The sequence below is a fragment of the Lissotriton vulgaris genome, chromosome 8, assembly GCF_964263255.1.
Source record: "Lissotriton vulgaris chromosome 8, aLisVul1.2, whole genome shotgun sequence".
In the NCBI taxonomy this organism is placed as follows: domain Eukaryota; kingdom Metazoa; phylum Chordata; class Amphibia; order Caudata; family Salamandridae; genus Lissotriton; species Lissotriton vulgaris.
The window spans coordinates 591,452,768-591,480,081 of NC_141696.1; the positions used below are offsets into that span (position 1 = coordinate 591,452,768).

A 27,314-nucleotide genomic window follows, 5' to 3' on the forward strand; every position below is an offset into this window, starting at 1 on the left:
ATGATACATTTCTGTGTACCATCATTCCATGAGACAGGTCCCATTATGTCAAGGGCCACATATTCCCACGGTAAACTCGGACACATTAATGGACATAATGGAGGATTCAATGTTTTCTGAGATTTATCAGCTGTAATACAATCCCCACATGATCTAACAAAATGATCAGTTTCAATGTCAATTTTAGGCCACCAATTAAGTGATTTGATGCTTTTTTTAGTACGTGCAATACCTGGATGACCTTCATGACAAAGAGTGATTATCTTGTTCCTCAGCAAAGAGGGTGGAATAATTTTATCACCTCTTACTAAGAATATTCCTTTGTTGCCTAATCCATTTCTCACTTCCCAGTAAGCTTTTAATTCACCCAGAAGATCATGTTTATTACATCCTTCCAACCTTGTTCAACACAAACCATCACTCTTTCTAGAATTGGATCATTTAATTGTGCTTCAACCCATTCTTTTTCTTGTAAACCTTGACTATTTTCATCTACAAAAATGCCAGCAACACAAACATCATTCCAAGGACTGGAATCAATTTCTGTAAGGGGTAATGATAACCTACTTAAACAAGCATTTCCAATGCATAAGGTCTCGCATTAGGAAAGTTTGAGCTATTGGTATTGTAAATGACACATTTTTTTATTTATGTGTTGGTTTTGAAAATAGCAAAAATAATAGCTTTGTCATTTACAGTGCCAATAGTTATAACTTGTGACACCTATAGCATTTGTAATGCAATATGTGTTGTATTCACGTGACTTAGATGTATTGATATTACAAATAACAATGGCTTTTAATTTTTTTAATAATTAAAACTTAAATAAAAGTTATTGTAATTTATAATGGCAATAGCTTAAACTTTTGTAAATAACTTTTGTGAAGAATATGTTCAGTGTATTTTGTGACAAAAATCCAAGAACAGAAGTGAAATACTAACCTCTTTTTGTGACATTTGTAATAAAGCTTGAAACATTGAGAGAACATATTTGACTCAGTTGTTGTTGAATGGTTGCACAGATTGATGCTGTGGTGGCGCTGAGTGATGTTGTGGTGGCGACTAGTGATGCTGTGGCATTGAATGATCCTGTGTAGCGCATAGTGATGTTGTTGTGCCCCTTAGTGATGCTGTGGTGGTGCTGAGTAATGCTGTGGTGGTGCGATAGATAGAGTGAGTGGGAAAGATAGATAGAGTGAGGGCGATAGATAGATAGATAGAGTGAGGGCAATAGATAGATAGAGTGAGGGCGATAGAGGGAGGGAGGGCGAGGGAGGGAGGGCGATAGAGGGAGGGAGGGCGATAGATAGATAGACAGATAGAGTGATGGCGATTAGTATCTAGATAGATAGATAGATAGATAGATAGATAGATAGATAGATAGATAGAGTGAGGGCGATAGATAGAGTGAGGCCGATAGATAGATAGATAGATATATAGATAGATAGGTAGATAGGTAGGTAGACAGATAGATAGACAGATAGATAGAGTGAGGGCGATTAGATAGAGTGAGGGCGATAGATCGATAGACAGATAGAGTGAGGGCGATAGATCGATAGACAGATAGAGTGAGGGCGATAGATCGATAGATAGATAGATAGATAGATAGATAGATAGATAGATAGATAGATAGATAGATAGATAGTCGTGTGTGCGGTTGTGTGTGTGTGTTGGACTCCTGCCCAACCCACACACTGCAGGAACGAGGAATAGTCCAGTCCCCTTCCCCGACTCACCAGCCACTCACTGAATGAAACACATGAGTAAGCTGCTGACCCAGAAAAGAGGGTGGAAACAAAAAAGGTAACCAAACCTTCCACCCTGGGATCGTGTCTTAACAGAAACACCCGTCTCCTTCTTCTGCACCTGCAAAGGGGGGACACAATGTACACCCTACTGTGATTATTCAGTCCCCAGTCCTTCTTCCGCTACAAAACACCAATATCCAACCACAACATGTCACAGACACTTACCGGAAGGTAGGGCAGGCTTAGCGTCAAGGAGTTTGTCCTTTAGTTATACCCCAAGATAACGTCTCTTAGGTGACTTCCTAAAAGGACCACACGGGACAAGAAGGGCGTTTTAGATCTGGTTAAAGTAATGATAGGCAGGGTAAAAAACAGACCCCCTTGTACAGGTCTGAAAAAACCCCTCCCTGTCTGGGATTAGGGAATCAGGCTGGGACTCGGCGAGAACGCGTCTTGTCCTCCGCTCGTTATTCGAGAATGTAAACAAACCCAGCCGGGTTTGCTTCGCGGAATGGACGAAAACGTCACTTCCGCATAACGAAGCGGACGGGTAGCGCGCTCGCGACCGTAACTCCGCGTCTCCAAACACGGGAGAACAGCGAAAAGCGGGCAACCAACAAACCCCAACGGTCCTAAATCAAGGTTAAGGGAATATTACGGGACAAAAGGAAATAAACTACAAAACCCTCGCTAAGGGAAGGGACAAGAAAAAGAAACGGGATAAGCTGCAAACAAGGGACTAGGACCAGGGAGGAAACAAAAATAAGGGAAAAGAACTTGAGAACAGCAGGGAATCCTCCAATTCTTTACACGAGCCCGTGTAAAGACAACAGCCATCAACTGGAAACTCAGGAGCCAGAATGCAGGAACCACCAGGTAGCAATAACAAGCATGGACATAAGGGTAGGACTCCTTTTTATAATACCGGGGTGTCATGTGATGTATATGGGCATGGTCAGCAAAAGAGGACTGGGGACCAGGACCTAACAGTACCCCCCCCCCGACAATCCTCCCCACCGGTCTTGGCTTCCGGGGATGCAGTCTATGGAATAACCTCACCAACCGAGGCGCATGTACACCTCCGGCTGGTTCCCATGTCCTATCCTCCGGGGCATACCCCTTCCAATCCACCAAGTAATACAACCTACCCCTTCTCCGCCTTGAATCAAGAATGGCCTGCACCTCAAATTCCTCTTCGCCATCCACAAGTAAAGGGGCAGGGGGGGGCAGGACCTGATCGGTGGGAACAAAGGGCTTCAGCAAGGAAGTGTGAAACACGGGGTGGATCTTATATTCCGATGGTAGTGAAAGCTTTATAGCCACAGGGTTGATTACCTTACTCACAGGGAAGGGGCCTACATACCGGGGTTGTAGTTTACGTGAACCCGGTAGTTTCAGATTCCGGGAAGCCAACCATACCTGATCGCCTACCTTATAACCAGGGGCTGGAACTCTATGGCGATCAGATTGTACCTTCATAGCCTCCTTAGCGTCCTGTAAGCTACCCCTCGCCGCCTCCCAGATGTTTCCCAAACGTTTACAGATGTCATCAATGGCTGGCAAGTGCCCAGTGGGTTGAACGGCCAGGGCTCTAGGATGGTATCCCATAGAACAGTAGAATGGCGTCATACCCAAGGCCGAGTGTATGCTGTTATTGTAAGCGAATTCCGCAATAGGCAAGGCTCTCACCCAGTCACACGAGAGGGACGTAGTCAAGCATCTCAAATACTGTTCCATTGTCTGGTTGGTGCGTTCTGTCTGCCCATCTGACTGGGGGTGGTATGTAGATGACAACCGTACATCCATTTTAAGCACCAGACAGAGCTCCTTCCAGAAGTGAGACACAAACTGCGCTCCCCTGTCTGAGACGACCGCGGTGGGCAACCCATGCAACCGCACGATCGAAACCATGAACTCCCATGCCATCTCCTTCGCTGTGGGAATGTTACGGAGTGGTATAAAGTGAGCCATCTTGGTAAACAAGTCTACAACCACAAAAATAGCAGTGAAGCCAGAAACCAAGGGAAGGTCCGTAACAAAATCCATACTTATCGTATGCCAAGGGGAAGGGGGTACTGCCAACGGCTGAAGAAGGCCCGAAGGCTTACTATGTGAGGGCTTGTTGATGGCACACACAGGGCAAGCTGTCACATACTTCTGGATATCCTGTGCCACCGTATCCCACCAAAACCACCTCAGGCACAACTCCTTTGTCTTCCCAATTCCTGGGTGCCCCACTAAAGAGGAGGAATGACACCATTCTACCACCCTAGGTCTCAACTCTGGGGGAATGAACAACCTGTCCTCCTGATACAACAACCCCTCTCTAGCTACCACCTGAGACAATTGCAACCATGGGGCCAAGTCCATGTTGCGCAAAAGATCTTTAATCCTGGAAGCAAATTCCTCCACCGATGCTACTCCCACAATCCTTCTTCCATCAAGCATAGGTCTACTTTCCTTCTCTGCTTTCGCCTCCTCTGGGTCGACATGAATCCGCGACAAAGCGTCAGATTTAATCTGCTGGGCGGCAGGTCTGTAGGTGATTACATAATCATATTCATTAAAAAACAAGACCCATCGCATTTGTCTCGGTGTCAAGGCCCGGGCTGATCTAAAAAACTCTAGATTCTTGTGATCCGTATAGATGGTAACTATATGACGGGCCCCCCAGAGGTAGTGACGCCATTCCTCAAACGACAACTTCACCGCCAAAAGTTCACGCTCCGCTACTGTATAGTTCCGCTCGGCCGGCAACAATGTCTTTGAAAAATAAGCAATAGGGTGCATATCTCCTGTGCCCCCCTCCTTCTGGGACAAAACCCCACCAACTGCACCGGCCGAAGCATCCGTTTCTACAAAAAAGGGAAAGGACGGATCAGGATGAGCCAGTACTGGCGCGGTCGTAAAGGTCTCCAACAGTAACTGAAAAGCACTCTGTGCCTCCGGGGACCACTCAAAGAGCACCCCCTTTCTCAACAGACGGGTCATAGGTGCAACAATATCTGAAAAGTGAGTGATAAAACGCCGATAGAAATTGGCGAACCCTAAAAGTACCTGTATGTGCTTCACAGTAGTGGGCACTGGCCAAGATAAAATAGCCTGTATCTTTTTAGGGTCCATTCGTATCCCTTCAGCGGATATGAGGAATCCCAAAAACTCTACCTCCTTCGCATCAAACTGACATTTTTCCAGTTTGGCATATAGCCGATGTTCCCGCAGCTTCTGCAATACTTGTCGCACGTGAGTGTGATGGTCTACTCCAGTCTCTGAGAAGATAAGGATATCATCCAAGTACACAATCACTGTCTTGTCCAGATGTTCACTCAAGACCTCATTTATGAAATACTGGAACGCCGCCGGCGCGTTACACAGGCCGAACGGCATCACACAGTATTCATACAACCCATGTTTAGTCTTAAAAGCCGTCTTCCACTCATCACCGGGCCGCACCCGGATCAAATGATAGGCTCCACGCAAGTCCAACTTGGTGAACACTGTGGCCCTGCGGAGCTGATCCAGCAACACGGGGATGAGTGGAAGAGGGTACCTGTTCTTAATAGTGGCCTTATTCAGTGTCCGGTAGTCCACACACGCCCTAAGAGTGCCTTCCTTCTTCGGTATAAAAAAGATCGCTGAAGAGACAGGGGAAGAAGAGGGACGGATAAATCCTAACGCCAACATCTCATCCAGATATTCTTTGAGATGTTTTTCCTCGGGTTCAGACAGGGCATACACTCTACTACAAGGCAAAGGAACCCCTTCCACGAGGTCTATCCTACAATCAAACGACCGATGTGGCGGCAGACTCTGCGCACAACCCTTATCAAACACATCGGCATATTCCACGTATTGTCTTGGAACTCTTGTCTCTTCCATGGCTGCGCAATATAGAGGAGGGACCTTCCCACTGGCCTCGCTATAGCAATGCTTCAAGCAATACTTTGAATCAAGAGTGACACGCCGAAGCACCCAATCAATCCTAGGATTGTGTTCCTGGAGCCAAGGCACCCCCAGAACCAACCCAAAGGAAGGCGCGTCTATCAAGTCAAACACCACACACTCCGAGTGTCCATTGTCACATAACAAGCGGAGCGGCAGGGTCCGCCTAGTGATGCACCCTGATGACAACTCAGTTCCGTCTATCGCTCGGACCGGCTCTGGCTGTTCCTTATCCCGACAAGGTACGCCGAGCTTCTCTGCTAGGGAGATGTCGATAAAGTTGCCCGTGGCCCCCGAATCCAATAACACCGAAACAGGCACCCTTTGATAATCTGCCAATAGCAGCTGTGCCGTAATCACAAAATGTCTGGGGGCCACATCCACTGCCCCCAGCACCTCATATTGAGCTCTGCTTGGCGGGAAGAGGTGTGCTCTCTCCACCTGGACATATGCCACCTTTTTGCCATAACCTGCACCAGAAGGTTTAACGGGACACTCCCTTGCGAAATGCCTACCCTGTCCACAATAGAGACATAAGTTCTGATCTCTACGTCTCTTTCTTTCTTCCGGCGTAAGGGGCCCCCTGATTCCTCCTATTTCCATGGGCTCTGGTTTGGCTTCACTGGGTTGCTGTTTCACCTCGGTCTTTACAAAGCTCCCTCTGGACACCTGAAAACGACCACGATCACCACGTCGCTCTGCCAACCTATGGTTCAATTTAACCACTAAGTCAATGAAAGCGGCGCACTCTTCAGGGGGATCCACGACTTGTGATACCACATCCTTCAGATCGTCATTAAGACCCTGATAGAATAAAGACGTCCGCTTATCGGCAGGCCAATGTGTCTCTGCAATCAATCTATTGAAAGACGCGATATATGTCCGAAGATCCTGTCGCCCCTGTCCTAGTTTTAGTAATTCCGAGTCACTAGCTTGCATGAACGCATGCTTGGCAAACAATCCCCTCATCAACTCCTTGAACGCATTGTAATCTCTCAACACCTGGTCGTTCCCTTCCACTAACGGGATAGCCCACTGGGCAGCAGTACCAGCCAGATATGAGAGTGTAAAGGCCACCTTCGCAGCATCGTCTGGAAATGCACCAGGTCTACATATGAAGTGTAACTGACACTGGTTCATGAACATCCCGTATTTCCCACTGTCACCATAAAACCGTTCAGGTGGAGCCAGAGGAACTGGAACAGGGGAATTTACGGTAATTGCCACAGGTGTACCTCCTCCAGGGTTACTCTGTCCTGCCCCCCCATATTGGAAAGTCGCCGGATGTATAACGGGATTTTGCGCTCTAGGTTGTGCCTGAGCCTGAGCCCTTACTGCTACCAGCTCTTGTCTCAACCCTACGTTCTCCTGTCTTAATTCCTGTACTTGCGCCTGTAACGCAGCAAGGGCCCCCATTATATCCAACATGGAGGGTGCTTCCGCGCCCGCCATAGCCCCTCCACCTGCCTCGTCCATCCAAGTTCGGGCAGTGTATTAATACGTGGGCTTGTTATTCTGTTGGACTCCTGCCCAACCCACACACTGCAGGAACGAGGAATAGTCCAGTCCCCTTCCCCGACTCACCAGCCACTCACTGAATGAAACACATGAGTAAGCTGCTGACCCAGAAAAGAGGGTGGAAACAAAAAAGGTAACCAAACCTTCCACCCTGGGATCGTGTCTTAACAGAAACACCCGTCTCCTTCTTCTGCACCTGCAAAGGGGGGACACAATGTACACCCTACTGTGATTATTCAGTCCCCAGTCCTTCTTCCGCTACAAAACACCAATATCCAACCACAACATGTCACAGACACTTACCGGAAGGTAGGGCAGGCTTAGCGTCAAGGAGTTTGTCCTTTAGTTATACCCCAAGATAACGTCTCTTAGGTGACTTCCTAAAAGGACCACACGGGACAAGAAGGGCGTTTTAGATCTGGTTAAAGTAATGATAGGCAGGGTAAAAAACAGACCCCCTTGTACAGGTCTGAAAAAACCCCTCCCTGTCTGGGATTAGGGAATCAGGCTGGGACTCGGCGAGAACGCGTCTTGTCCTCCGCTCGTTATTCGAGAATGTAAACAAACCCAGCCGGGTTTGCTTCGCGGAATGGACGAAAACGTCACTTCCGCATAACGAAGCGGACGGGTAGCGCGCTCGCGACCGTAACTCCGCGTCTCCAAACACGGGAGAACAGCGAAAAGCGGGCAACCAACAAACAGGGGCCCCTGAATGTTAAGGCGGTTAATCCCAACGGTCCTAAATCAAGGTTAAGGGAATATTACGGGACAAAAGGAAATAAACTACAAAACCCTCGCTAAGGGAAGGGACAAGAAAAAGAAACGGGATAAGCTGCAAACAAGGGACTAGGACCAGGGAGGAAACAAAAATAAGGGAAAAGAACTTGAGAACAGCAGGGAATCCTCCAATTCTTTACACGAGCCCGTGTAAAGACAACAGCCATCAACTGGAAACTCAGGAGCCAGAATGCAGGAACCACCAGGTAGCAAGAACAAGCATGGACGTAAGGGTAGGACTCCTTTTTATAATACCGGGGTGTCATGTGATGTATATGGGCATGGTCAGCAAAAGAGGACTGGGGACCAGGACCTAACAGTGTGGTTGTGGTTGTGTGTGTGTGGTTGTGTGCGTTATGCTTTGTTTTGCTATGCTATGTTTTGGTATGCTATGCTATGTTTTGTTGTGTTTGGTATGCTATGCTATGTTTTGCTAGGCTATGATATGTTTTGTTTTGCTATGTTTTGTTGTGTTTTGTTAAGCTATGCTATGGTTTGTTGCGTTTTGCTATGTTTTGTTATGCTATGCTATGTTTTGTTATGCTATGCTGTGTTTTGTTATGCTATGCAATGTTTAGTTTTGCTATTCTATGCTTTGTTTTGTTATGCTATGCTATTTTTTTTGCTATCCTATGCTTTGTTTTGTTATGCTATGCAATGCTTTGTTGTGTTTTGCTATGATTTGTGATGCTTTGCTATGTTTTGTTGTGTTTTGCTATGTTTTGGTATGCTATGTGTTGTTGTGTTTTGTTTTGCTATGCTATGTTTTGTTATGCTATGCAATGTTTTGTTATGCTATGCAATGTTTTGTTATGCTATGCAATGTTTTGTTGTGTTTTGCTATGCTATGCTTTGTTATGCTATGCTATGTTTTGTTGTGTTTTGCTATGCTATGCTTTGTTATGCTATGCTATGTTTTGTTGTGTTTTGCTATGCTATGCTTTGTTTTGCTATGCTATGTTTTGTTATGCTATGTTTTGTTATGCTATGTTTTGTTATGCTATGCTATGTTTTGTTATGCTATGCTATGTTTTGTTATACTATGCTTTGTTATGCTATGCTATGTTTTGTGTTTTATTATGCTATGCTTTGTTTTGCTATGCTATGTTTTGTTATGCTATGCTATGTTTTGTTGTGTTTGATATGCTATGTTTTGCTATGCTATTATATGTTTTGTTTTGCTGTGCTATGTTTTGTTGTGTTTTGTTAAGGTATGCTATGTTTTGTTGTGTTTTGCTGTTTTGTTATGCTATGTGTTGTGTTTTGTTATGCTATGTTTTGTCATGTTATGCAATGTTTTGTTATGCTATGCTATGTTTGTTTTGCTATCCTATGCTTTGTTTTGTTATGCTATTCTATGTTTTGTTGTGTTTTGCTATGCTATGCTTTGTTATGCTATGCTTTGTTATGCTATGCTATGTTTTGTTGTGTTTTGTTATGCTATGCTATGCTATGTTGTGTTGTGTTGTGTTTTGATATGCTATTCTTTGTTATGCTATTTTTTGTTATGCTATGCTATGTTTTGTTATGCTATGCTTTGTTTTGCTATGCTTTGTTATGCTATGCTTTTTTATGCTATGCCAAGCGTTGTTTTGTTAGGCTATGCTATGTTGTGTTTTGTTATGCTATGCTATGCTGTATTTTGTTATGCTATGCTTTGTTGTGTTTTGTTATGCTATGCTATGCTTTGCTATGCTTTGCAATGCTATGTTTTGTTATGTATGCTATGTTTTGTTGTTTTGTTATGCTATGTTTTGTTGTGTTTTGTTGTTTTGTTTGCTATGCTTTGTTTTAAGTTATGTTATGCTATGCTTTGTTATGTTTTGTTCTGCTATGTGTTGTTGTGTTTTGTTATGCTATGTTTTGTTATGCTATGCTATGTTTTGTTATGCTATGCTATGTTTTGTTATGCTATGTTTTGTTTTGCTATCCTATGCTTTGTTTTGTTATGTTATGCTATGCTTAGTTTTGCTATAGTATGCTTTGTTATACTATGCTATGTTTTGTTGTGTTTTGCTATGCTTTGTTTTGCTATGCTATGTTTTGTTATGCTATGTTTTGTTATGCTAAGCTTTGTTTTGTTATGCTATGCTATGGTGTGTTTGGTTATGCTATGCTATGTTTTGTTGTGTTTTCTTATGCTATGCTATGTTTTGCTATGCTTTGCAATGCTGTGTTTTGTTATGTATGCTATGTTTTGTTGTGTTTAGTTATGCTATGCTATATTTTGTTGTGTTTTGCTATGTTTTATTATGCTATGTTTTGTTATGCTATGCTTTGTTTTATGTTATGTTATGCTATGTTTTGTTATGGTATGCTGTTTTGTTGTGTTATGTGCTATGCTATGGTGTGTTTGGTTATGCTATGCTATGTTTTGTTGTGTTTTCTTATGCTATGCTATGTTTTGCTATGCTTTGCAATGCTGTGTTTTGTTATGTATGCTATGTTTTGTTGTGTTTAGTTATGCTATGCTATATTTTGTTGTGTTTTGCTATGTTTTATTATGCTATGTTTTGTTATGCTATGCTTTGTTTTATGTTATGCTATGCTATGTTTTGTTTTACTATGCTATGTTTTGTTTTGCTATTCGTTGTTATGTTATGCTATGGTTTCTTTTGTTATGCTATGTTTTGTTATGCTATGCTATGTTTTGTTGTGTTTTGTTATGCTATGCTATGTTGTGTTTTGCTATGCTATGTTTTGTTTTGTTATGCTGTTTTGTTTTGCTATCCTATGCTTTGTTTTGTTATGCTGTGCTTTTGCTATCCTGTGCTTTTGTATGTTATGCTATGCTATGTTTTGTTATGCTATGCGGGTATGTGAGGGTGTGTGAGTGAGGGTGAGTGAGGGTGAGTGAGGGTGAGTGAGGGTGAGTGAGGGTGAGTGAGGGTGAGTGAGGGTGAGTGAGGGTGAGGGGGTGTGAAGGTGAGGGTTTTTGAGGGTGATGATGTGTGAGGGTGAGAGGGTGAGGGTGTGTGAGGTTGAGAGGGTGAGGGGGTGTGAGGTTGAGGGGGTGTGAGGGTGAGGGTGTGTGAGGGTGAGAGGGGGTGAGGAGGGTGAGGGGGGTGAGGAGGGTGTGTGAGAGTGAGGGGGTGTGAGGGTGTGTGATGGTGAGTGAAGGTGAGAGGGCGAGGGGGTGTGAGGGTGAGTGAGGGTGAGTGAGGGTGTGTGAGGGTGTGTGAGGGTGAGTGAGGGTGTGTGAGGGTGAGTGACGGTGAGTGAGGGTATGTGAGGGTGAGAGTGTATGAGGGTGAGGGGGTCTGAGGGGTGGTGAGGGGGTGTGAGGGAGAAGGTGAGGGGGTGTGAGGGTGGTTGGGGGTAGTGAGGGTGAGGGGGGTGAGGGGGGTGAGGGGGGTGTGAGGGTGAGGTGGTGTGAGGGTGAGGGGGTGTGAGGGTGAGGGGGTGTGTGAAGGTGAGGGGGTGTGAGGGTGAGAGGGGGTGTGAGGGTGAGAGGGTGTGTGAGGGTGAGAGGGTGTGTGAGGGTGAGGGTGTGTGAGAGTGAGGGCGTGTGAGGGTGAGGAGGTGTGTGAGGGGTCAGGGGGTCTGAGGGGGTGAGGGCGAGTGAGGGGGGTGAGGGCGTGACGGCGTGAGTCTCCAATGAATGACGCTGCTTCGCCTTCTTTGAAAATGTTCAGTGCTGCAAATAGAGCATACCGCCCTAATTATCACAGCATGAGGCCCCAAAGTGATAATTATCACAGCATGCAGAGAGGCGCCCCACACTGCTGGAGCACTCAACTGCACATTAATTATAGTTGAGTGCTCCAGCAGCCTGGGGCGCCTGTTGACATGCTGTGATAAGTGGGGTCTCATGCTGTGATAATTGATACTTGCAGCGCACAAGCTGTTCCACTGTGAAGCTCCTGGTGCCCATACTACAATAAAAACGGGGCGGGAATAGGATACTGAATCCCGCCCCTCCAGGACTCCCCGACCTGCCTCATGGTTGCCGAGGCAATATTTCTAAAAATACTGTCGTGCTACCGTAAGGCAGGTCATGGAGTCCTCGAGAGGCGGGATCCAGAGCAGACAAATCTGCTAAACAGGAGCTTTTTCCAATGGCAGGCCTCCGTTTCAGGAGGCCTGCCAATGGAAAAAAGGGGCGTGGCTTCACGCCATACTGGAATCCCCTGCTCACAATATCTCTTTGCCTGCAGCAGGGCCATGCTGTACAATGCAGGCTTCGACCTAAAAATGAGCAGTAACATTCATTCTTCCAGGAACGTACTCCACTTTATAAATGAAATCTTGTAAACGCATAGAAAGTCTGGAAATTCTTGCTGAAGCTCTCGATAACCCTTCAGTGGTGTTGGACTTGGCCCTTCTGGCAGGTCCGCCCCTGAAGTTTTTATGGTATATGTAACCTGGGGATGGTGATTCCCCCTCTGAGTGCGTGTGAAGAGAGAGCGACCTACCCTTCCATAGGAATACATGGGGAATGGTTGTGTCCTCGGTAGTTCCCGATACGTAGGGTGTGCAGGGTCAAGTCTGGTATGTATGAACTCGTGAGATTGAATGCTGCGCAACGGTATATGTGGCATGAGTGTGTCTAGTGTAGAAGTCCCCCTTTTAGAAGTTGGCATATTTGTGGAATGTGTGCCTGGCGTATGATTGGCTGAGGCTGGCTGGTGAGCCTGGCTCCCAGGATCTGGGAGGGTCTGCCCCGGTGGTGAATGGAGTGTTTAGCATGCTGATGTGAGGGGAGGAGTGAGCCTGGGTCTGCTTGTGGATTGACTGTCTGGTTTGAGTGTCATGAATCAGGCTGGGTTTTCCCCACACAATGCTGGCTCCACCCCCTGGAGTGCGGCTGATGTTCCTAGCCTGGCCAGTGTAAAGAATCCCCCCATAACCAGTTCCAGCTGGTTCTCTCCCTGCCTGCCCCTTCAGACCAAGAATGTGTGTATAAAAAGGGTGCTGTGACACTCTGGACTTGTTCTTGTTCTCAACTTGAATCTACCAGGAACTGCTGCTGCTTGGGCTCAGAGTTGGCTTGCCTCCCTGGGCCCTGCCCTACTCCTGGACATCGGATGGCCTTTCCCTGCTAGGAGCTGCTATGCTCCACCTAAAATCCTGGACTCTTTCTGGACTTTGCTGTTTCCTTTGACCTGTAGCGCTTGGGAGCGCGCCATTCTGCTTATAGCGCTGGGAGCGCTGTATCCTCGCTTCCTGCGCTGGGAGCACTGGTTCTGGCCTGCTAGCGCTGGGGAGCGCTTCATCTCTGACCTAGCGCTTGGGTAGCTCTTTATTTTCCCTCTCGCGGCTGCCTACGCCGCTGCCTGCCGATCGTAACTCCCCTGACAGGTGCCTACCCTGCAGGGGGAGTCTGCTCTGTTCCCATCCAGTGCCCACCTCGACTTATGGACCCCTTCTTGTAAACAAACCGGTGCCACCCGGTATTCCCGAGAGTATTCCCCGTCACCGCCGCCAGCCCGAGCTCCCCAGATCCCCGAGCAGCCTCTCCGCCACGTCACGAGCCGCGCCGCGCTGGGATTGGTCCGTGCACCAGCGCCACGCTCGGATTGGCTGGGACCAGCGAGGAGGGGGAGGAAGCAGCTTGTGTGCCGGCCGGAGGTCCCCGAGCGAAGGGGTGCCCCGGTGAGGAGAGAAAAGACCGCCGCAAGCATGGAGGGTCCCGAGGAGCAGGAGCTCCCCTCCGACGGCCGCCGACAGAGCCGGTGAGTGGTTAAGAGCGAGGGCCTCCCAGTAGAGAGCCGAGCGGCCGCGAGTGCTAGCGGGCCACTCCACCCGCCGGGTCCTTGATTCGGCAGAGCCCAGGTGGAGGCTCCAGGGCCCTTTCAGTGAGAGGGGGCATCGGGACACATTGCCGGTGTCCGCCCCCTCCTGCCATACCTCGTTGTTTCTCGAGCCCTGAGAGGCTCCGCCTGCACCCCCCTTTCTCGAGCCCCGAGGAGGCTCCACCGTGTCCTTGCCTCACGAGCCCCGAGAGGCTCCACCACGTGTCCCTGGTCCTTCCGAGCCTGCGAGGCTCCGCCCCCCCTTGTTCTCGAGCCCGAGTGGCTCCACCGGTTGGCGCCTTTTTCCCCAGAGCCTGCGAGGCTCCCACGATGCCCCTCAGCTGCCCAGCACTTCGTGGGCAGCTGCCACGTTTAGGTTTGCCCCTGGCTACTTGCAGCCTGCCCTGAACATCGAGACTCTTGGGCGCCCTTGCCCCAGGAAGGCCAGCTGGACTGTGGGATGCTACTGACTAATATTGATGTGATGCTGAGAATTATTATGTGTTGCCCTGCTGATGGGGGCCTCTGTTGTGTTATGTACCTTGTCCCTTCCCTCCTGAATACCCGATGTCCCATGTATGTGATTCCTGGTCAGAGTGGGTTCTACTGCTAGTGCTAGGAAGTTCCCAGTTGATATGTCTACCCCTGGCAGGGGCCCCTTGGCCCTGCCCTGTACCCTTTTCCCTTGCAACCCCTGACGTGCCCCTGGCACATTGTAAAGTGTATGTTCCTATGTGTCCTTCTTAATACAAAGACTATTTTCATATATACTTGGTGTGGAGTTCCTTTTGTGGGAGGCCCGGGACGTTGCTGTTGGTGGGTGCATGCGCAAATGCTTCACACATGTCCTCCGAGATAGGCCTGACTGCTCGCGCTGCGTTACCTAGAGGGTGAGCAGGGGTTGACTTTACATAGGAGTGGCGGTCTCTGACTGGCTGTGGCGCAAGCCCTGGCCGGCCGGGGGTCCCATTTCCTACAAGTGGTTAACACTTTTGTCAAAGGTTTGTGATCTGTTCTAACAGTGAATTCCTTACCCGAAATAAACTTTCTAAGGTGCTCTAAAGCCCAAACACATGCTAGGGTTTCCCTTTCTATAACCGAGTATTTCTCCTCAGTTGGAGACAGGGATCTAGAGGAAAAAGCTATTACAACTTCAGAATCTTTTTCATTGCTTTGTGTTAGTACTGCCCCCAAGCCCTTTCCACTGGCATCTGTGGTAATAAAGGTAGGAGCAAAAGGATTGAATCCTTTTAACGTAGGAGCTTTAACTATGGCCGATTTAATACTCAGAAAAGAAGACTGACATTTGTCAGACAACTCAAATTTACATTTATTTTTAAGTAAAGCACGCATCTCATGAGTTTTATCTGCAAACATCTCCACAAATTCAGGATACTATTCCGCTAAACCTAAAAAGGATCGAAGTTAGTCTTTGTTTGACGGTGACGGAGCTTTGGATATGGCTTCAACAAGTTTGTCTTTCGGTTTTATGCCATCATGGCATATTACATGACCAAGATAGGTTACGCTGGATTCAGCAAACTTACACTTACTTATTTCACCTGTAAGACCCTTATCATCTAGAATACGCAAAACATTCCTAAGGATTTTATCATGGTGCTTTTTTGACTTCCCTGTGATTAATATATCGTCCTGAAAAAATATAACGTCATGAATGTGACCTAACAATTGTGACATGTGCCTCTGAAAAACGGCTGCTGCCGATGCCAATCCAAAAGGCATCCGGCAGAATTGGAAACATCCAAAAGGGGTGGAAAATGCTGTTAAATGTTTGCAATCAGGATCTAATGCGATTTGATGGTATGCAGATGACAAATCTAGTGTTGAGAACCATTTTGCATCAATAGTCAAAGATAACATCTCATCAATACGAGGTAATGGGAACTGATCCACAACAATGTTATTATTTAGTCCCCTTCGATCCACACATATACGAACCTTGCCATTGGCTCGTCTCGAGACGACCAATGGAGATATCCATTCAGATTATTCTTTAGGTTCTATGATGTATGCATTCAAAAGCTTATCCAATTCTTATTTGACTTCATCACAAACAATAAAAGGAATGCTCCTAGTCTTGTGAATTTTGGGAACAGCATTCTGTTTCAATTTGATATTATGTGAGAAACCCTTTAATTTCCCTATTTTGTTATTGAAGACATTCGGAAATTCATCCAATACCCATTTCTTTGAATCTTCAGAGTCACAAGCTACTAAAACCTGCTCAGGGATATTTGAATTTAAGATTATGTCTAATTTACGTTGATCCTTCCATCCAAGGACAGATGGTCCGTCTTGAGCAACATATAATTTACGTACAGCATATCTGCCCTTGAATCTAAAAACCAATTGCCTAAATCCGATGATATCAATTTTCTCACCAGTGTAACTTTCCGGACTAATATCAGGGGATTCTAAATGATTTCCAATGATGGAACAAAAATGATCTACCCATACATTTTTGGCAATAATCGTGTATGGTGACCCAGAGTCTGCTGCGACTTGTAAGGAAACGCCACCGAAAGAAACCCAACACAAAGGTTTGCTGTCTTCAACTTCACCTGAGATTTTCAAAACAACTTTCTTTTTTTATCACTTTAAGATTTAACATCAACATCACTATCATCTGATGACACTTCGGTGTCACTCTCCTGCACACAAGCAACTTTCTTGTTTTTCTTGTATGTTTTACGCCTGCATGCTTTAGCAAAATGACCAACTAACCCGCACTCCATACATTTGGCAGTACGTGCGGGGCACTTGAAATACTGCGCAGAATGAGAAGTGCTGCCACAACCATAACAATAATATTGTTGCTGTTTGTTTTTAAAAACATTATCATTCTTTTTTGTATCACTCGTCACTTTTTTTTATGAGTCTGAAGGGATTTGTTAGAACTATCAGAAATGTTGTTGACAGTCACTACTTTCTTTTTTTTCAGTTGCAAGTGTGACTTTAGCGCAACGTTCAGATAATTCTGCTTTTTTAACAATAGAAATAATTTCTTTCAAGCTTGAATCCCTTTCTACCCATAGTCTGTCTTGAATAGCCTTATTTTTCGCATACATAACAATTTGGTCCCTAATGAGTTCTTCATTTAAGTTGCCAAATTTACAAGTAATGGAAAGTTTGCGTAAAGCAAAAACATAATCTTCAACAGATTCATGTTTATCTTGTTTCCTTTCAAAGAAGGCGTGTCGCATAACTGCAACACACACTGTAGGCGAAAAATGTTTATCCAAATCTAATAGAGCAGCCTTAAATACATCAATGTCACCAGATCTTTCTTTCTGTTGTAATTGTCCATAAACCTGAAGACCTTCAGGACCCAAACAGTACAATAAAAGTCTTATTTTTCTTTCAGGTGAGTAAACTCCACTACAATCCTCCAAGTTGGCAATATAATTTAAAAAATATTCCTTCCATTCACTCCATTGAACAGTAGGTTCACCAGGAGCATATACAAATTCTCTGGGAGTAGATAAATGCAAAGCAGATTCTGAACGTGGAGCTACTTCTCTTTGGGATGGTTCTGCTGGGGTGGTCATTTCGAATATTAATGGATAAAATGTGCAAAAATAAATACAATACTCAAGATCTGGCTGGAGTGATAGAGAATGAGCAAAATACCGTTCAGAAATATTTTCTGGATATTCTAATAAACACAGAATTCTTCTAGGTGAACTTCCGGTGCCGATGCGAAGAAGAAAGTAATCCAAAATGGCGTCACGTCGGGGTCACTTCCAGCGTGATGATGTATGAGCGCTGGGTCACGTACCCTAGTGTCATGAGATCAGAGCTCCGAACACCTTAGAAGAAGCAGAATGCCAGCTTGAGACTCCTCGGCTTAAAACTTGGAATAAAACAAGGCGCGCGAGTGCTCAACTGCCGGTAAATATGCATGCTGGGGTGGTGGAAAATGAGGTAACTTTCTCTATTTTTTTTTAAATAATGAAACAGTACCTTTACGATCCGTACACATCCACTAGCCTGTAAGCATCGGAAACACGTATAAGCAGGTTTTCACGATCTAAAGATGTTTAGCTTCCTTGATTGCCAAAGAGACTATGAATTGAGGACAAAATAGTCCATTTAGAATACCGCAGCGTGGATTCTCCGAGGTTGCCTCTCCTCGTCTTCAAGTTGTAGAGACGAGTCGATACAAGTATAGTTTCCAAAGTAGGTTTATTGGCAATCTTGGAACTGCATCATATCAAGATCCTCACAAGGAAACGGCTACACAGCAACTGAACACATTCTAATCTGAACATACACGTATGCAGAATGTGGAACACACAGAATACAGAACATTGTAAATACAATCTACAATCTATTAAAAATATCACTACACCCCACTCAAACCTGGGGACCACTTTCTCTTGCCTTTGGTGTCCTTTGTCTTTAACCCCTTCGCTGCGGCGGGAATTCCGCCGCAGCGCTAAGGGGGAGGGGGGCCGAGCAGTGCTCGCATGCTCGTGACGGAGCCGCTCCATCACGAGCCGCGGTAGAGCTGTGCTCATAACGGAGCGGTTCCGTCATGGCCCCGCCCGCTCAATGGAACGTCCAGCGCAGGCGCGAAATTCGCGCCGTGCGGGCCATGACGGAACCGCTCCGTCATGAGCACAGCTCAATCGAGGCTCATGACGGAGCGGCTCCGTCATGAGCATAGAACGGGTTAATCTGCCCAACGGCAAGAAGCAGGAGATTCTCACGGGTAGACATCTGTAACATCATACTATTTCCTATAATGACACATTGTGTATGTAACTACAGGGCACGGTGCACTTGATAATGCTGTTAAAAGGACATGAAAGTACCACAGTGGTGACAAGACGTCAATGGTTACTGTAGTGTTTTCCAACAAAGGTTCAAGTATAGGTCTGGACACATTGGGGCACTGCAGACGCTGGCCTAGAGAACAGTTAGGATTAGTGTAGCAGATACTGGAATGTTGCATACATAAAGTACAATCAAAGATGTGGTCCCCTGAGGGAAAGGTCAAGAGCATTTAACCTAAACAATGAGTATATAATTACATCAACATTCCTTTGTGATAATTATTCAGTACTTATAATTTGCTAGCCAACCAATGGGTATCATTTCAATATCATTACAAATTGATTTAGCGAAAATGAAGCTGTAAAGGTGCATCCAGTGGAATCAAGCGTAGAAAGTGTTGAAGTGTTTCAGCCTGCACTGCAATGTTACTTGTCTTCCAGTCACACAGACACGAGAAACCAACAGTACCCTTCCACACAGGAAACGCCAGGAATAGTTATTATGGAATGCAGCGATTACCCACATCATGAATTAAGGCGTTGGATATTTGTCACATGATCCTCTGTAGACTTCGTCTTGGTGAGGCCGAAAAACGAAGGCTGAAATGCGTCATTATGCATTACACACTGGGACCCTGCAGATACCTGCTTGTGCATGGTATTTTACATGCTGAGATCTGTTAGGTATTGGTCTAGGATAGGAGCTTTGCATACTGTTGCATTTTGAATAAAACTGGCCTTGGAAAGGTACATGCTTAGGAATCGTGAATAGTCACTCGGTGATAATGCCTTACAGACTAGTGCTCTGTAGGATCATGCTTCACCTTGGAGTTATATTGCTGTTAAAACAATGGCATCGATTTGGGGCATCGACCTACTTGGATTCCAGAGTTTATTTAAGAGTTTTGTAAAGTGCAATGTGCAATGTGCAACCTTTTAGGTACTTCAGAGAGCTGACAAGCATTACATAAGAGATATTCAGAGAGGAAGAAATGGAACGTCAGAATCCCATCGGAAGGTTTAGAAACAATGCCTGAAAAACACACTCCCTATTGTATTAGCAGTATTCAGTTTAATTAATTCCCATTATTAACTCATGTAAAATATATTTCATTATAGCCAGTATATTTTGTGTGTGCTGTAAAATGCATTGTTTGGCCACTTTTGTCCAAACTTGTTTCAAGGTATGAGACATTCCCCTAACACTTGTGTAATGGGGTGGCCTCGCTCTACACTTACTTGCTAAGTGCAATTATGTCCTAGTATGAAAAAAACCTAGGGCTGGGTTGAATTTCTTGTCTACCCATGGCTTGGGAAACAGTCTGCAAATGGTGAGGCCTATGAAGGTAGAAACGAACGCGGAGACCTGGGAATGGAGAACGGGCCAGGGATGACAGGGCAACGACAAGGAGAAGGCCAAGGAGGGCATCAAAGAGGGTAGCACCAAGTAAAGATTCTAGGGAAGGAAGATGACTCACCAAGAAGGGAGACATAAAGAGCAGCCATTGGAAATAAGAAGGAACATATGAGAAAATATGGAATCACTAAAGGAGGCACAGGAATATGGTGGTTCGATGCAGTGAGGCATTGGAATAAAAGGGATGATTAAGGAGGGAGGGAGGCCTGAAAAGAAAAAAGGATAGAGACTTGGACAGTAATCGGTTTAGCATGAGGGACATAAGGGAGTGATGAAACGACTCAGGGGACAGTGTAAATGGATATGTGGCAAAGATAGCTGAGCATGGTCAGGTAATACTCAGGATGGTATGAGAAAGGTTTGTATGAATGTGAACACTAAATAGCAAGTGGATAGGAAAGAGGTTGATTCGTATGGGATTTGAATAAGGAGTAAAGGGACAGGAGGCGACACTGGACGTAGGAAATATGGGACGAAGGCCACCGAGGTAAGACCTTGGAAAGAGAAAATACAGAAGCGACAGCAGGCATGGGAATAAAACTACTGATGCGATAGCAGAGTGTGAAAAACAGATGTTTGAGCATCGATTAGGGGTTACAATTAGAGTGGGGATGTTTCTGAGATACTGCGGAGACACAGGCGCGAGCTAGCAAAAAGTGCATGCAGATGATAACTCCATTGCCTGCTTACCTTCTTCCCGCTGCCAGCGGTGCACGATGAAGTCGGTCCCGCCGTCCGCCTCCTGGAGGGCTCGGCACACCTCGGCCTGGGTATCCAGGATCAACAACTCCATCCGAGTCTTCATGTCCCGAGGGGCGCTAAGAAGGGTGGAGAGAGGGGACACCGGCGGAGCCATGAAACCAGACATGCGCTCGAGCAGCCTCTCCCCCTCTCCAGGACTCTCCAGTCGGGCCATATGTGCTCGTCGCAGCCCGCCTCCTACCAGTGCACCCCCGAGCAACAAGGCTGCCCCTGTCAGGACCCAGCAACCTCTGTCGGGTCCAGCACCGCCGCTTCTAGGCCCCTCCGCAGTGCAGAGACCCCGGCGGGAAGACATCGGGGGTCGGACGGGCCAGCTTCGGGAGGTGGCTACAGCAAACCAGGGGCATCCAGAGAGGCTGCGGGAATAGAAGGGCTGCAGCGCCCTGGAGGCGCCCACCCGCAGGAGGCACATGACGAAAAGAGTACAGTCTAACAACCGCACTACAGCCGAAAGCAACTCAGCTGGACTGAGCGAACCTGCTGCATAAACTGGGAGCTGTCAAAGTGAAAGAAGCGTGGACTGCTGGCTGTGCTACAGTGCGCACCTACTTCGGCGCATGCGGTACTGCACGTCCGTTTCGGCGGTCATCTTAGAACCAGGCAAATCCAACGTTCAGAAACCAAATGAATAAGAATGAGACATTATAGTGAACTTCCGCCTGACCCAATAACAGCGGTAGTTCAGCGAAAACCACGGAAGTGCAGCTGAAACTCTGTACTTTATCAGCTAAATATCTCACTGTACATTAGCCTTTATACTAAACCTAAACCATCGTGACTACAACGCAAGTGGCTTTAACAGTATTCAAATATTTCTTTTGCCCGCGAGCACGAGGCGTCTGCCTTTCTGCCTCAGTAATGACAAAGTGGCGGGCAAGTCCGTTTCAGGCCAACTGTAATAGACAGTGTATTATGACGTTCACGGGTTATCATACAAGAACTACCGTTCCGAATGGAACATTTTCTAGCATATGCGAAAATAATGATTCTGCTAAGAACACAAGACGGTGATTATGCTTTCCCAATAATTGCTATTCCATGTAGCAGCCAATGAAACAAGCATTAAGGTATTATTGTATCATTGGTAGTATCGTATTGGGAATTGGAGAGGTTGTGGCTTACCAGGTTCGAGTCTGGGGAGAAGTTACAACGTCCTGTGATTCTGGGAATATCACATTATCTCCCCCTGAAAATGAATGTGTTAGTTTGTAATGCAACTGGTGCTCATGTGAAGTGCTCTGATACCTTTGGCTCCAGTTTGCGTTATATAAAACTGCAACAAAAAAAGCATTTGTCTTCACCTATGGGATTAATAATAAGAGGTAAAGGTAAGAGCTCTCTGTGTAGGGCGAGTGGTGCATGAATGAAGGTTGAAAAGTCTGAGTGCAGGGTAAAAGTGTCTCAATGCTTGGTGATTGATGTTCGTTTAGCACAAAATGAGAATTGTATGGTGTACAGGGTGAGAGATGGTACCCTGTACAAGGTAAGAGGTATGTGAGCATAGGGTGAGTGTTATGTTAATAGTATAAGTGCATGGTGAGAGGTGTGGCTGGAGGGTGCTAGGTATGTCAATGGTGTGTGAGTGCAGTCAGCATTGTGTTAGTAGTTGATGAGTACTATCCAACTGCCAGCGCAATGTGAGGGTGACTTCAGAGTAAGTGTTGCGCTCTAGTCTCCGGCGCTCGGCGTGATGACGTGCCGCGCCGGAGCAAGAGCGGAACACCGGCGCATGTGCGAGAGAGAGAGGGAAAGCGCGCAAAGGAGAAAAACGGCAGAGGCGACCGGAGCTGGGACAGTTAGACGCTCGGCGCTCTGTAGTATAGCAAACTTGTTGTATTGGAAATAAACCTGTGTTCCTTCATATACCTGGCATCCTGTGCTCTGTGGGGGGACCTACTAACAACTTTATAGTGGCGACGAGGACTGGGAGCACCCCACTGGCACCCCTGCAGCCACACAGGAGACGCAAAATCCGAGGGCAAAACGCCTACAGCGAGTCAGAGACTGTTTACAAGGGCACCTGATCCAGCGCTCCTACTAAAATTCTGCATAAATTATGTCACTATCTACCACCAAACTTACCAATCAATATCAGGCCCATAAGAATAACAGAGCAGCTGAATCATGAGGCGAATGGATCTGATATGTTGTTTAAACTATCTACAATAAACAAGACCAGCTTGTCATTTTAAAAGTTTATTCAAACATATTCAAGAAAACTTAGGTTTTGGAACTTTATTAAGCAAGCATTTTTAAAAAGTCATAAGAAAGTTTTATTCAGCATTTATAAAGAGAGCTTAATTCAAGAAAATATTATTCATTAGCAGAAATAAGTGAAAAAGAGCATTTCCAAACCCTAACTAACTCTCTGTCTCTACCCTCATTGCCTGAAAACAAAGTCTTTTAAAGTCAGCTTTCCTTACGTGTATTCATCGAACAGCAGAACACGTCCCTCTGGAATCAAGAAGCGTAAGCCAAAAATCTGCTCCTAGAGCCTATTCTTATACCCTAAAACTATGGTTATACTAACTATTTTCACATTCCATCAGCTGAATTCTGGCTCCCCATTGGCTGAACCACCTCACGCCACAGTAAACTGTGACATCTTCCACCTCAAGTCCAGACTTTTACACAAAGCCATTGTTCATGTACAGAGTCCTGGCAGCACTTCCTTAGGCTGCTACATTTTGTAGCAAAGATTGTTCATGTAGTGCACAAAAATGCAGCGACTCACATCCTGGCCTTGAGCCTGTCTGAGCTTCTCGTGGCACATTAGCAAACCTTTCCACAGAGAGCCTTTTGCAGTTCTTTTCAAACCTTTTCACAATAAAAGTTTATAGGCTTCTCATCCTTTTCAAAATAAGTTTTTCTCATGTGGCTTTTCATCAGCAGGCCTCTTTTCAGAAAGCATCAATTTTCTGCGCCACTTTTGCTTGCGTCACTGCACCACTTTAGCTCGCGTCACTTTTTCAGAAAACTATTATTTAAACAACCACAAAACAATAATTAATTCAGGTAATGAAAGTCATTCTGTTTCCAACCTACATAGCTAATGTTAACCCATTAGTATAAGTCACCTAGCAGAAGCACACAGAAAAGCAGCACATTTAAAATCTACCATTCTTCATAATGTCCAGCAGGATTCTTCATAAATCTGAAAGATAAAAAGACAAACAGGCACAACATAGAAAACAAACACATAAGCACACATAATAAAAGCACATGCCATTAATTAATCAGCCGCATTAATGTTGACAAAGTCAATAGGACAGACAAAACAACATTAGTTATGGATTATTAAACAAACTTGCAAATGCAACATAAAGCACATTAGTCCCATGTAATGATGAGGAATTTTACTCTAAATTGGTTTAATTATAACAAATCATGCAAACACTCATTAATATATTATTTCAAGTTATGAGAGTATGACATCACGAGCTAGAATAAAATCATTTCTAAAGCTCGCTCCATCAACTCCCTCATCTGGTGATTTCAAAATCACCAAACAAAATCCAAAAATTTTACTTAAACATTTTATCTATTGAACATGTTTCAGGCTTACTCAGGATTAGTATTTAAACTCTAATTTCATCTATATTTCTGCAACTCTCATAATGAGTATTGAGTCTTACATCCTACTAATTCTATATCCTTTACCCTTTCTTTATTCAGCTAAGTTGGATCCTTCCCACCTTTGAATCCCCAACCCCCCAATGAATTCATAGGTAACTAAGTTTTAAATTGCATAACTACATTTTGAATTGCACCAACAAAACAAATATCAATCTGAGTAGTATAAAACAAAACAAAAAACAAAAAGTACATTTTTGAAAATTTTTGAAAAATTAGTACATAGTATATACCCCCTCTTTTTTTCAAATTCTAAAACATGTTTTCTTCGACCTTGCGTCTTGCATAAAAGTGTTTCCAGCTAACAAAATTTCTTCGACCTTGTGTCACCCTAACACAATTTCTTCAGCCTTATGCCAAAAATAAACCTCAACTTAAAGAAAACCAAACCTAGTCATTGTCACCATTTTCTTTTTTCAAGTCCACTTGACTGCTACTGCGCTCCTCAACTATTGGAGGGATAGTTATGTAGGCCCATTCTGGAGACTTGTATTTTACATTTGGTCTCAATGGTCTTTTGCTCTTCCTGGTAATCATTTCAATTTTCTCTTCAGCTTGCTCTTTTTTGTCTGAATCACTCTTCTGACTTGACACTTCGAATTTGAACTTTAAATCTTTAGGCCAGACATCACCTTTAGGCCAGACATAACCTTTTCTCAAGAGTTTCTTCACAGGCTTGACTTCAATATATTCAGCTTTCCAAGCCCTTCCTCTGAATTTTCTTATCTCAGACTCTTCATCACTCCCATCTGTATCATTTTCTGAGACTTTAAATCCGTACCTTGGAACTTCTTTACTCGGCAGCTTCACTCCGTTAGGAACATCATCCTTACAGCTGGTACTTGGTAATTCTTCCTCTTCTTCAGGGATCACCTTCAGCTTCCCAGTTTCAGGATTCTTGTTCCTGTATTCAGAGATACTCTTCTGCTTTTCAATACTCTCCTGGACTAGATTGTCGTCTTGCTCAGAATTTTCTGCTTCCGAATCTTTTCCTGCTTCAGAATCTTCTTTCTCTGCTTGAGATTCTTTTTCTGGCAGATTTTCATCATTTTCTGAATCTAGAATCACAATCTCTAGATCTTTTTCATTCAATGTTTCATTCACATTGACATCATCATCCAGATGTCGACCACCTTGTCGATCTTCAAGATCTGCATTTTCTTCAGAAATTTCTTCTTCAGAGTCTGAATCAGTTGCAGTGTCTTCACTATCTTCATCAGTGTTATCAGGTGCAGATACACAAAGGGTATGATTGATATGCATCCACCCAGTATCTGTTGTGACTAGTATCACCTGTCTTGCTTTCTGCCACCTGGGTACTAGACAGTTTCTCCTCCGATGAACCTTTGTTCTGACCAAGTCTCTTGGCAATAGATCATGAGCCTGCTCCTTTTCTTTTGAAATTACATCTGTTCCTACAGTAATTGAGTCATTTTTTCTTGTTGAAAAAGCTTCCACCCATTTTGAATATAAACAAATGATGACTATGACATATCTCAATTTGTTATGTTGGGGCATTTCAAAAAGATCTGTTTGAATATTTGTAAATGAACCACCCTCCCGGCCTATGGTTCCCAAACTCTCAATTGGACCATGGTACATCCGTGCCATGTCAGCAATCATGCAATTGGGCATAACAGGTCTGTCATCTTTGTAAACCCAAATTTCATCTTCCTTTTGCTGTCTGAAACCTTCTTTGAGCCATTTGTTTTACTCCTCATCATGTGCCTCATCTTGTAATTGTTTTAATTCTTGCCATGTCTGAATTGCAAAGATTAGTATGAGGATGCTTGAAACATGTTCATTGAATTTTTCCCCATTGATTGCAACCCACCCATGAGCACAAAACTTAACAATGGTACCTGCGTGCTCATTGCCTTTTGAGACATGATCATTTTCTCTCCATTTGCAGCACATTTTATCACTGCTATTTTGTCAAGATGCTCAATTTCTTTGTTGAAGTCTGGCTTGCCCTGAACAGGAGCTTCACTCAAACTCCTTTTAAATTGCTCAATGGCTTCAAGCTCAATTTCTGTCAGGACAATTTGGTCTTTTACATCTGCTTCTGTCAATCTTTGCAATAGCCTCATAATTACTGAGAAACCATTAATCCATTGGCAACAGTAACCAACCATGCCTAGGAGCATTCTTACCTGTTTTTGTGTCTTTGGGGATTCCATTGCCTGAATCATTTTAATTCTCACAATAGTTACCTGACTGGGAATTCTCTCTTGGAACCTGAAAGCAAAAATTATTTGACTCTCTGGGTGCATTGGGACCCAATACCACTCAGTATCATGTGGTATCTGACAAAGGATCTCTGCTGGGTTGGGCACAATAGGACAACCAGGGATAACTATCTCGTTAACCTTTCTCAGGTCCTGTACTATTCTGTACGTTTCATCTGGCTTTCTAATACCCTTATCTGGTGAGTTACAAAGACTGTTCTCAATCTCTTTTAGGACACCCTGCTTAATGAATGTTTCAATAACAGGAATTGTTTCTGGTTTCATCTTGTACTGTGGAACATTAGGAAATGAGTTTCCCTGCTTGATTGCAATTTTAACTGGATCAGGTCTGTCTTCCTGGTCTCCACTGAATCCTGTATCTGTATTGTATTTCTGTTCATTAACATAATTTGGAAATTGCGGCGGATGTATCTCATTCTGCTGAATCACCTCCTGTCACTGTATTTGTAACTGTTGATTCAGCAGCTGTTGCTGCTCATTTATCTCATTCTGCATCTGTGGATTTTTACACTCTCCTACAAAAGCTAAAGTCGCTTTTTCCTTCTCCTTTTTCTTCGTCCGTTTTGTTTTCCATTTATTCAGATTACCCCATTTTCTCAAAGCCCAAATTAAATCTTTTATATGGGCAGGGGCAATCCTACCTGTATTGTTCAAGCCTTCAATGTCCTTATCATCCTGATATGTTTTTATTCTGTCTGTACTGATTGTATCATTTATTAATTCTTCTAAATCAC

At 44.7% G+C, this 27,314-nt stretch overlaps 1 protein-coding gene across 1 annotated transcript in view; it reads right to left on the reverse strand.

Annotated features, from left to right (window-relative positions):
* Positions 1 to 21,296, reverse strand: part of CPOX (coproporphyrinogen oxidase) — a 128,755-nt gene extending 107,459 nt beyond the window's left edge. The window contains exon 1 of the mRNA XM_086934430.1: positions 20,627 to 21,296. Within this exon, the coding sequence (XP_086790556.1) occupies positions 20,627 to 21,110 (484 nt within the window). The 5' untranslated portion in view covers positions 21,111 to 21,296. The remainder of the gene's footprint in view (positions 1 to 20,626) is intronic.
* Between the last annotated feature and the right edge of the window lie 6,018 nt (positions 21,297 to 27,314).